Source organism: Mesoplodon mirus (genome assembly GCF_964341445.2).
Source record: "Mesoplodon mirus genome assembly, chromosome: 8".
NCBI lineage: Eukaryota > Metazoa > Chordata > Mammalia > Artiodactyla > Ziphiidae > Mesoplodon > Mesoplodon mirus.
Window position 1 is genome coordinate 77,436,184 of NC_138984.1, and position 12,466 is coordinate 77,448,649.

Consider the following 12,466-nt stretch of genomic DNA (forward strand, 5'->3'; position numbering starts at 1 on the left):
ACATGGAGAATCCCTGGAGGTTTCTACTTGGGAAAATGACGCAGTTAGATCTGTCTTGTAGAAGTTGCCTCTGTGGCAGTGGGAACCAAGGCCTGAGGCTGGAGACTACTTCTTGCACATTGATATTAAGCACCAGGTTTGCATATTCCACAAAGGCAGAAGATAAGTTGGGGTAACAAGACTTCCTTATTATACAAAGAATAATTACAAAATTGCCCTCCTGTCTCCCTTAACACAGTGTTAGGAAAGGACTGTTGGCTCGTCTCCCCTTCCTAGCTGGAGAGAGCGAATGAGGAGAAAATTATGCAGAAGTCTCTTGGGCTTGCTTCACAGGCTGCTCCAGGTGGAAGAGAAAAGGAGAAGTAGTAGCTTCCCTCTGACCCTGAGGGCATCAGCAGTTGTATAGATGTGCAGAGGAGGGGCTGTGGCCAGTCCTGAATCTGTGAGGGTGTTGCCGGGGCTCCCTGACCTCCACCAAGTACCCTTCCTGACAGGTGAGGTGGGTGGAACTCTGTGGCCTGAATGGGAGCATGATTTCAGAAAATCATAGGAGAAAGAGTGCTGGACTGAGAAAGGTCTGAAAACTCTAGAAGAGTCTGTGGTGTATGACCTTTGAGGTCCCTGCCTGCTGTAAGTTTTCCTGCCTGGACTTGTTCTTCTAGTTATACAGCATGACAGAAGGTGTGAGGGTCTTCTACCTGACACTGCGAAGAATCAAACCAAGGATGGGGAAAAATCATCCAGGGCAATTGAATGCTGGGAACCATGTCAATGGAAAGTCCTCTCGGCAGCAGCTTCATGATACTTTCAGCATTCATTTAAGACATCTTCTGGTGATCTGGTGTGGATCTTTTTAATTCTGTGGCCATCACAGAGATGGCGTACTGCCTGTGTTTGTAATTGATGGGGACAGTTGTTGACAGAGCATTGCCTTTGGGATTGCTGGCATTATGGCTCTCTTTTCTTTTTTCCAAAATAAACACTATAACATAGAACTAAAACCCCAGCATAATCTCACAGATGTAACATTTCCCTTCTCCAGCTGTTGATGTCCATTTTATCTAATTTTTTGTTTTATTTAGTTTGGTGTGGCTTAGCAATCAGAAAACAGTTAACCATTACTCATTCTAAAAAGGGATCCAAAATAGGAACATTTCCAAATTTGAAGCATTTCTTAAAAGGAGCCTGGATCCAAAATTCTGACTTTATCTTTATCAAATGCTTTTGGCAATGTTGAAAAAATCTTCTGGGAGAAATTTAATAAACATTTCTTGGAGGGACAGCACAGAGTGCAAATGTCAGGGTGCCTTTACAAACTGCATTGCCAACCTGATTTCTGAACAATGCTTTTGCACACTCTGAGCTCTGTGTTCCAGCATTTGGAGTTCTAGTTACAAAAATCCAAAACTGCTTCTAGATTCTTCTCCTTCATGACCACTCTAATATTATTCAAGCACTTGCCTAACATAAGCATTTCTTTCTCTGATAGAAACGGGAACATGAAATTAATGCACACAGAGAAAATCATAGCATTTTAACTTCTGACTTTATTCTTTTCCCCTCAAACGAACAGGTGATAAAACACTGTTTGTGTCCAAAGCAAAAGGTATGGCCTCCTTTTCTCTTCTTTCACAGAGTGCCAGAAAATGTAAACAATATTTAGGTTGAACTTCTGAGTCCTCTGAATTTTCTGTCAGCCTTCAGAACAACATTTGTTTGTTTGTTTATACCAACATTTAACAGCATAAAGAGTAAAACAAGCAAACAGTCTGAGGCATTTATAGGAAGTGTTCAGATTGTGATACAGTCTTGCATCTGCATCGTTTTTACTCTTACAAAGAAAAACATTGCTTTAGGAAGTGGGTCATGTGGGTGTATAAGTGCTTCGTGGACAGGCCGGATATGCCATGGTTCTGGTCTGAGTACCACTGAAACACAAAGGGAAAAAACCTGTTTTATTCCTGCAGACACACAATGCATCCAGCTTTGGCTTTTTGTGCTCTCAGGACCTGATAATTTTTCTAATATTATGGCTGGAATTCTACCTAAGAACACTTGCATAAATAAAATAGGTTACAGGTAAACATTTAGAACAGCAAGATTTAAAGCCTTTTTATTAACCTTCACTACTGTTTCATATTTTTCAAACTTCTATTTGAGATCTTGGTGGCTGAACTTCCACAGCGGCCAACATCCCGGGTTCCAGAGCTGGGGTGTTAGGTCAGTTACTTTGCTTCTCTGGAGCTTGGTTTCCTCATTTGAAAAATGAGGGGGTTGGAATTGATTTTCTCTAAGGCTCTTTCTAGCTCAAAAATTCCATGAATTTAATTCCTATCTGTTGCAGAAAATTCACAATACATGTAACTGTAAACACCCTCCATAGGAGTTAAAAATAGTATCATTAAAAAAAACCCAGGGAGATGGTATTACAAATTTAAACTTTATTGCTGGAGAGTTGCCAGTTAGATTATTGTTTTCACTGAATAAATGTGGCTAGTGGTTATTGATGTAATGCTATATACTTATGAGTTGAATTTACTTTGGGAGTCACAATTTCAAAAATGGGTGAAAGGGGTAAAAAAAAGATCAGAAAAATCTCACCTCACCCTCTTTAAATTATTTTCAGAAACCAAATTTCCAAAAGATGGGGGTTTCCTTTTCTAGGTGCTTGGGCAACATAAGCAAGCGAGGGAGAATTTATGTTCCCTGAAGAGGGGGAACAATAGCCACCAGGGACTGTCTCCCTTGCTTTGGCTTTTGCCTTATTTTCCTCTCTGTTTCCATTTCCCATTCTTCATGCAACTGGATTTCAAAGCTAGCTCATTTATTCATTTACTCAGTAAAAGTATGACCTTCTGTGATGGGCCGGCCACATGCCAGGCACTGAGACCACAGAGCTGGAAGGATTCTCTAACTCTGTGGAACCGCCTGATTTCAGGGAGCCTCTGAGGTCTCATAACATTCTGCGACTGCTTCTTACTGAATAAACAGAATCTTCTAGCTTCTTCGAGCCTCTCAGATTTTACAGGGACTCTAAGCACATAGCTACACTTAATACGTAGGACCACAGAACTATTGGATGTTTGAGTTAGAAGATCCTCTAATCTTGTGGATGCCTTTATTTTATATATGACTCAACTGGGATCAGCAGAGGTGACACGGTTTGCCTAGTGTCCTTCAGGGAGTTCATGAAAAATCCAAGCGTCATTTGCTAATGTTCTGTCTACTCTACCTTACAGCCTCCTTGTCAGGTTTTAGTGTTAAAAAAAAAAAAGAAGAGTCCTCCTTTTAGCTTAGGGGTCTAAGGCCATGAACATGAGTAAAACAAAATGATGTACCATTGCCTGGAAATCCACTTGTGCATTAACCAGAGCTTTAGCAATCTGTGCTGAGTTTTGAAAGTGCACATTATCTGCAACAAAGAGAGAGAGTTAAAGTGCTGTTAAATACCAGAAAGCATAGAGTGACAATGTACCGCCTGGAAATGAACACCAACAATTATCTAGTCATGCAGTTGACATTGTCAGCAGTGAGCACTCACACTCGCTTATGGAAATGTCCCTGACTCTTAGGTATTGACCCTGAGCACAGGCATAGGAGGATGCTTAATGTTTCTTAAACAAAGTGATGCTGGCTCAGTATTTTTATGTGTAAGAGTCTTGCTTAAACCTCACCATCTGCTGTTCCGTGGATGAGAAGATAGTCTACATTTCTGAAATATTCTGCTCTTGTCATCACAGTTGAATTCTGGAAAAGGGGAAAAATTAACATCTTAGTTGCTGCAAGTTCTAATAGAAAACTAGCTAAATCATTGTGCAATGGACTTAGCACCAATACTGAAATTATGTATTGCTTTGGTTGATAAATATTTAAGAGTCAGAGCAACACATTTTCATCATCATTTGCATTACTTCCATCTGATTCTTAGTTTGAAACACTGAAAGTGTATGTGTCATATGTTACATATGAGTGAGACCTTAGGCAGAGAGGATGCCCGCTCAAGCTGTGGAGGAGTAGGGGCTGGGGAGGGGATGAGGAAAAGGGAAGTTAGGGAAGGAGGATGGGGAAAGAAAAAATAGAACCCAAAGGGAGTCAATTCCTTGTTAGTGAGGTGTTTTGCAGCTGACAAAAGATCATCATACTTGCTTTGGGGACCCAGCCAAACTGTAAACTTGGAATGACTGCTTTACAATGATTTAGCACATTTGGAATAAATTAATGACCTAAATCAAACAGAAAATGCTTACTTTATAATGCTCAAGATTATCGTCCTTTGTTGGGAGGCCCATGAATCGCTCTGTGTAGATAGATGCTGTAAAATATATGAGTATATGAGTGTGTTGTTTGCATGAGATGTGTGTCATTTCATTAACCAACCAGACCCCCCCACCCCCGAGTTTGATAACTGCCCGTCAATCTCCCAGGTGGAGCTGCCGAGGAAGGTTCTTGCTGCCCTTTCCTGTAACGCTCCACCCAAGTCATTCGCTCTGCAAGTTGCCTCAGTAGGGCTGGAGAAGCAATGCAGGAGAAGACTATGGAAACAGGAGCAGGAGAAGACTGTGGAAACAGGAGCAGCTAAGGATAGAAAAGGCTGCTCTTAAGCTTTTTCACTTCTACCCAAAGTTCTTCAGTGGGGGGAATGTTGAGCTAGGAATGACCTCATGATATTTTAAAAGAAATCACAAATGCAGCCACCTCTAGTACGTTTATTGGTGTCTTAATTAATTTGGGATGGAACTATATCCCCCAAGTCCTCCCCCAAAACACACACACACACACACACACACACACACACACGTTTTTCTCTGAATGGAGATTCCCTACAAGTCACAATTGTCTCATTTCCACCACAACACAGGGAAGAGGATCTAATGAAAGCTAATTTTCGTGCATTTATTAGAGTTATTTCCAAATAATCATCCTGCATTGATGTTCATCATAAAAATAGGCACACACGGGGTTTCCCTCATGGCGCAGTGGTTGAAAGTCCGCCTGCCGATGCAGGGGACACGGGTTCGTGCCCCGGTCCGGGAAGATCCCACATGCCGCGGAGCGGCTGGGCCCGTGAGCCATGGCCGCTGAGCCTGCGCGTCCAGAGCCTGTGCTCCACAGCGGGAGGGGCCGCAACGGTGAGAGGCTTGCGTACCGGGGGCGGGGGGAAGGCACCCACGGAAGATGTACTTCTTGAACAAATTTTTGTTTCTTTGATTCCTAGAGCAATGTAACAGGCAGCTGCAAACTGTGGCGTGGCGGTGATTTGCTTGGTCCCGTCCTGACTTTCCCTAAGATGTGCTTAAAAGCTAGTTCAGCTGCCCCTGTGTGTCTGTGAAACAGACTTAACTCTGATTTTAAAGATTTGGTTCATCAGGGGGCACACGGTTTCTGGAAGAGAATAACTTACGCTGGGTTTTGGAAGAGTCCTTCCTGGTCTTAAAATTGCTGTGATTATTGCAACATGATTATAATGAATCATATAAACAACCTCATTTATAGATTATATTTTTCCCAGTGATGCTGGGGTGAATTTTACTGCATAATTTGTTTTCCTAGCAACCTTAAATATAGAGTAATTATGTGTTAAATGTTTTCGCAGCAACATTTATGAAATGTTTCCATACCGTAATATTCCCAGCTGGAGACTGGAGCCACTGCTATTCCACATTTGAAAAGACCACTTCCTGAAGCAAGGGCCAGCGATGAAACATAACCTCCGTAGGACTATAGAGACATTGTTACAAGTCAGTCCCAGATTGACTCTCATCAACTCTCTAAGGTATTTGTACAGCAATTCTACTCAAAATAAGTGCTGATATGGGAGCTGGGGAGTATGGATAGGGTAGATTAAATGTCTATCTTGCACTCTTGGTAGCCATCTCCACCAGACATGACAACAATTTCAGCTTAGTCAATTACAAATACTTGGTGTGCTGATCCCAACATGGTGCAGGCAGTTTAAGAGATACTATAATTGCAATGTTTCTGCAAAATTCTTTTTTCCCCCTCTATGTTTTTCCAACTAGGACCTTGCTATGGCAAAAACAGGATTTTTACTTTAAAAAAAATGCACAAAAAAGAAGATCATTCCCCAAAAGTAAAAGCAAGATACTTCCCACAACGTGCAAAAAACTCCTGTGAGGCAGCACTTATATCTGTATATTTATTCATTTATTTTCATAACAGAACAGCAAGGGAAGGACACAAGAACCTTTTGAGTAGTTTAAGACACGGCCAGAGTCTGTGTATAAGGTAGCGTTACGTATTCTGTTTTGAGGATTTCTGGCATAGCAGCTCAAAGGAGGAAAAGCCACTGGTGTCTTTAAAAATCTTACATGCCCCCCTCCCCAACTTAATGGAAAAATAAAGTAATACAAAAGGGGATACAAATTGCAGAGTCTGGAGTAGGTTTAGCACTCATCAATTTTCTTCCCCAGGGTATTGGTAGGTGATTCAGAAATGTGACCCTCATAACAGAAGGAGATGTGTGCCTGTGTCACATGAAAATTTGAACCTTTTCCTAAAAATGAAGAAATGAACAGGGTGTCACAGTAAAGCTCATCTCTCCCTGGAAGCCAAATTTGGTCTGTATTAACCTGCTGGGAGAGAGATGCTTCCTCTAGGAACATGGATTAAGCAGTGTTCTGGGACGTGGACCCTCCTCCCCATTCTCCGCCACCCCAAATGTGTGTGCTAGATTAGGAAGTGACTCTCAGTGCTATTCTTGCCCCAACACAGGAACTTCCTTACAAATCAAAAGAGGACAGTGTGACTCTCTAACTAAGGGTGTGCCTTGCGTTTAGGACTTTATTGTCACAAACTTCTGGGAATCATTTTTTCTCCGGTCAGGAGAGATCGTATCATCCTTTGCTACCGAAAAGTCAGTCTTGAGAGAGGGTGAAAGAGACAGTGGGAGTGAGAACCCTACAGAGCAAGGGAGAGACAGGAGACAGACGTGGTGAAATCAGGCAGCAGGTCAGTGGCCTGGGTCTAGTCTTAATCCGTGAAATACATGGCCTGAGGGAATAAGCTAAACCATCTTGCTGAATTCAATTGTTAGAGAAAGAATGCTAACTAACTAGTTTACAGTCTTATGTTTCCAACTCTGGGGAATCTTATTGAGGACCCTTGGCTACAAAACACAGACTAAAAGTGGCAGCTCCAATTATACCGTGGCCTCCTTTCATTATACTTGGAGGAGAACTAAAATGTGTTTTAATAGAGGAAAAATATATTTTAAAATAGAAGGAACATGTGTGTTTAAAAATCATTTTGATAAGTGAAAATTCTCTATCAGGATCGAACTTTCACTTAAAACATAAAAATAATCTGTTTTGATTAGCAGGTTAGCAACAACTATTACTGAAACAAAAGATTTCTTCTTCCTTCTTAATTTTTGATTTAAATGAAAGTAGAGTAAGCCCGAGTCCTTTAGAAATATGATTACTGTTTATGGTTTTATTGGAAAAGTGTGATCACTGCAAATTATAATACTGGGTTCTGCTTCTCCTCTCCTATGCCCCAGAACAGAAAATAGCATGGAGTGACATTTGAAATTAAAGCATTTGCATACAGTAAAAAGGGTTTTGAATATTTCCATCCAAAATCTTAGGAATTATAAAAATATTAATTTTTATCTACTCAGTGATTAGATAATAGGGCAGTATGTAAATAAAATTGTCATGCTTTCAACATGAATACAAATTGCCTCTAGGAATTTGTAAAAGCAAACTAGTGTAGCAACAGCACAATAAAAGAAGGTGTACTTGAAATTCTCAGGCAGCTTAGAAAAGCTGTTTCTATTGTAGAAATAAAGAGAAAAAAAACCACCCGAGCTGACTTTTTTCTGCTCTCCCATGGGTGGGGCTCCAAGGCAGAGTGGGTGGCTGCAGAAAGAAAAGAACCCACGGAGCAGATTGGCCATGAGAATTCTAGAATTTTGTCCTTTGCACTTAGATGCCTTGCCATTTTGTTTAAATGAAGGATATCTTTAAAAACATTCTTAGAAGGGCACAGAATTTTGAAGGATTTATGGAATAGTACTCTGATGGGAGCTATAATGCAGATTGGAACATTTCACCTACAGACAATAATAATAACTAGCTAATGTTTGTATGGCCAAGGTCATTGTAACAGTCTTTGTGGTCCCACAGGCTCTGTGTCCTTTCTCTCCCCCCTCCCACTTCCCCTTGCTCACTGGCTCTCTTGATGTTCTTTGAACTCTCCAAGCGTGATCTAGCCCCAGAACTTCTGCAAGTGCTGCCACCCTCTGCCTGGAATTCTCTATCCCCAGAAATTGGCATGGTTCACTCCCTCCCATTTGAAGTCTTAACTCAAAAAAAAAAAAAGTCTCACCTGTCCTAATCTAAAATTGCACCAATCCTGTATGATGCTCCTTGCTCCTTTCTTGCTTGGTTTTGCTTTTCTCCATTGCACTGATCATTGTTTAACATCCTGTATATGTTACTTATTTATCTTGCTTATTGCCTTTCTCCCCAACCATTCCCAACTCGATAAAGGTAGAGATTTTTGTCTGTCTGGTTAATGAATGTCTCCCTAGCACTGACAATACAATCTGAAACACAGTGGGAATAGAATAAATATTTGTTTAATATATGACTTCCTATTAACTCATCTAACTCTCACACTGACTTGATGAGGAAATTATTGTTGCATTTCGTGATGAGGAAACAGAGGCTCAGAATAAATTTAGAGTAAGTGGTGGAGTTGAGACTCAACTGCAGAATGCCTGATGACAAGCCAGTTCCTCTATATCCCTACATTAGGGCAACCTCTTTGGGCAGTTTTAAGTTCAGAGTCTAATATAGTTTCATTAGAGGTGCATTTGTCCTGCTTTTACATCGTTGATCACACATAGCAATTCAAATTGCTTATAGTTAGTCACTGGAAGAGAAGGGAGCTAAGATTAAATCACGAACTAATGCTTATTCAACACCACCTGTCTAGGTCTATATTAACAAAGCAAAACCCATAAATGAGGTTGTTATTCTAATAATTTAGGCAAAACCCCTGCTGCTCTTCAATTGTCAGAATAATTGCTTCAATTTTTCTTCATATAAATTAGGGTTGTTTAACCTCAGCACTATTGACTTTTTGGGTTGGATAATTCTTTTTTGTTGGGTGCTGTCCTGTGCATTGTGGGATATTTAACAGCATCTCTGGCCTCTATCCACTAGACGCTAGTAGCACTCCCCTAGTTCTGACAACCAACGACATCTCCAGACGTTGCCAAATGTCCCCTAAGGGGTAAAATTGCCCAGGTCAGAACGACTGTCATAACAGACACTTCCTAGGCATAGTGCTGTGTGCATAGTAGATGTCTAAGAGGTAGCTAAAAAACAGGCTACTGGACTTTAATTTGTGTGCCAGAAAATTGAAAGTGTAAGATAAAAAGATAAAAATGCCTTCTCTCCCCTTCTTAATCTGGATAATGGAGGGAAATGTAAGATTTGCAACTTATTGACCAATTGACCAAAGAAAAAAATTGCGTGGCTAGCTTTAGAGTATTTCTCAGACCACTAAGGTATCTAATACTTCGTAGAAACAGGTACTTATGGAACACAGTGATAGCTAAACAAACCCACATGGTCATTCTCCACGTCTTTCTCTTTCCCTTCTCCAATTTCCCGTAGGTCTCTGCTTATTATACTATAAAAGAGCACTCAGAGCTATGACCTATTCCTGCCCCCTTCTTCACTGCCTAAATTCAGGCCCTTGGTATTTGTTGCCCATATTACTGCTCTCTTAGCCCCTTGGTCCACTCTCTCCCCCAACATCAGGCTGCTCTTCATTCTGCAGCCAAGAGTATCTTTCTAAGGCTCCAATTCCACTCCCTGTTGACTTCAAGACCACTATTAAAAGAGGTACCCATGGAATCAAATACTTTTTGGTAATACTGTATTAAACAAAATTCAACAGGATTCTTTACTATAGGGGCTATATACACTATTATATAGACTTCACAGTTTACCAAATTATTAGACCAGAGAACATTTCCCCCAAATTTCCTGATACTAACATGACACATTTGGGGGAACATTGACTTACAGGATTAAATTCAGTTTAAACAGCATCATAGATATGTGAGATAGCCAATATTGTGCTAAACATTTGAGAAACAAAGTTGAAGAAAGACAAAGTCCATTCCTTGATTCTTGTGAGAGCAAACAATGCACAAACAAGATAAAGCATGGCTGTTCCTATAAAAGTAGTATAAGGAGCTATTGGAGCACAAAAAGTCACATCTGAGTTGGGTCTTAAAGAACAAGCAGGAATTTTGTGTTTTGGAGAGAGGAAGACATGGGGAATGGGAGAAGAGGATGGGCATTGCAGGTGTAGGGAACAGGACGGATCAACACATGGGAAAAAGGAAGCACAGACATAAAACAAATTACTCATAAAGTGTGGGGAGAAGTGGAGGGAGAGAGACTGGAAAAGTAGGAGCAACCAGATTGCCAAGGGCCTTGCATGCAAGGAAATATGTTTGGGCACTAGGCTGAGGTCAACATGCAGCCCTAGAAAATTCATAAGCAAAAAGGCAACGTGGTAAGAATTGTGTTTTGGAACAATAACTTCATTAGCAACATTGGAGTTTGTGAGACCAAAGCAAGGAGGCTAGTTAAGAAGCAACTGGAATAGTTAAGCCTGTACCACCCAATCTATGGCCCATGTAAGTGGACCCTCAGACTCCACCCTGGAGTACTTGTTGGGGGGGGGGGTGCCTGGAAACCATTTTAACACGTTCTCCAGGTGATGCTTATGCAAGCTAAAGTTTGAGAAGCTCTGATTTAGATTACATATAAAGAAACTTGAACTAAAGCAATGTCAGTGGGGATGATGAGAATAGACTCAAATGTTTGAAGGCAGAATTGATAGAATTTACTAATCAACAGAGTATTGGAGTCAGGGAGCAGGGGAAGCTGAAAATAGCTCTGAACTTACTAATTTGGGTGACTAGGTGTGTGGTGAGGTCCTTATTAAAGGTGAAGACTTGTTTTAAAGTAGACTATAATACGTTTAACTTGGGCAAGTTAAGCTCGAGTCCTCTGTAAGACATTTGGGAAATATGATCAGTAGCCATTTGAAATGTGAAGCTCAGAAGAGAGAGGAGGGTGCTGGTGGCAAGCATCTTGCAGTCATCATCATCTTTGAAACCAATGGGTTTCCCCAAGGAAATGAAGAACAACAAGAATCAAGACCAGACCCAGAAAAACACTGACATTTAAGGAATGGAGTGTAATGATCACAGAAACATAGAAAAATAAGAAGAGAAACATGTCACATAGCCATGGATAAAGCTCACTCTCCTTCATGTGATGAGTGGGTTTCTTAAATCATCCCACACACATGGTTCTCTACCAAACCACTTATATCTAGAATGTTCTAGAAGTGAAGTTAAAAGGTGGCTTTTGGTTATTTCAAAGACTGAAGTAAAAGCAAAGTGAAACCCTAAGAGAAATGTTAATATTATATGTAAGTGTTCAGTTCGAAATGTGAATCTTTCAAGGATTTACTTTAGGAAATTTCATAAAAATGGATGGTAAGAAAGGTCTTATCTGAACTATTTCACTATAAAAATATTTCATTTATTTCCACCCATTTGAATTCCATTCTGTTTAGATACTTAACATTTGATAGTTTTAAGAAGGACCAAATGGCTTGAAGTAACAACTTTCCACAAATTCATAACAGCTCTTCATCTGGTCACTGAGCTGAGAGATGAGTGGAATCCTGAAGATCCCCTTCAATATTGGGTTTCATTCCCTCCATCTTGTGCAGGCCACGCTCAGAGAAAACAGCCAAGAAAAACAACCCAAGCACAAATGGCTGCAAATTGACTTGCAAATGTACAAATTCAGACCAAAAAGTGAAACAGGGAATCTTCTTTGAAGGGTAATTATCATAATTTATAATGGGCAAATCTAAACTCTTTCCCATATTTCTCAAAACTTTCCAGTGACTTCATTGCCCATGACTGATAAATGTTGCCACTTCCTTTTAATGTGTGTTTAAAAAACCTGTGTAGCTCTTCAAACATGGGAAATTATCTCCATGATCTGTAACTAGTAATAAATAATTATTTCTCTCCAGTTAGCACAAATTAACATTAGGTCTGGTAAAAGAATTTGTTTGCAAGGAAAAAAAAAAAAAAAGAAGGAATCAAAACAGCCAAGATATAACTAGGATAGGCTAGGTACTAGGAAATTTATATTCTGAAAGTTTCTATAATTTCAAACTTTATCTTAGCTTTTCATGAAAATGAAATGATGACATATAAAAGAAATATATTAACCCTAAAATAACAAAGGAAATTAAAGTTCTGATGAATATGGTTCAGTTCAGTATACTCTAATACCAGAAATTAAGTGAAAATGTGTCAATTATGAGTTAATTTGCTATACAGGGAAGAAACTAAATGATTGAAAAAAGGAACAGACACTTAAAGCCACTA

The 12,466-nt window shown here is 40.1% G+C and overlaps 1 protein-coding gene across 5 annotated transcripts in view; it reads right to left on the reverse strand.

The window, feature by feature from the left end:
- Positions 1 to 1,527: 1,527 nt before the first annotated feature.
- Positions 1,528 to 12,466, reverse strand: part of FAP (fibroblast activation protein alpha) — a 71,635-nt gene continuing 60,696 nt past the window's right edge. For all 5 annotated transcript variants that reach the window (XM_082630325.1, XM_082630328.1, XM_082630324.1 and 2 more), the window contains 5 exons: positions 5,619 to 5,718; positions 4,248 to 4,312; positions 3,675 to 3,747; positions 3,339 to 3,412; positions 1,528 to 1,928 (listed from right to left, as the gene is read on the reverse strand). In XM_082630325.1, coding sequence (XP_082486451.1) covers positions 1,833 to 1,928; positions 3,339 to 3,412; positions 3,675 to 3,747; positions 4,248 to 4,312; positions 5,619 to 5,718 — 408 coding nt within the window. In that variant the 3' untranslated portion in view covers positions 1,528 to 1,832. The remainder of the gene's footprint in view (positions 1,929 to 3,338; positions 3,413 to 3,674; positions 3,748 to 4,247; positions 4,313 to 5,618; positions 5,719 to 12,466) is intronic.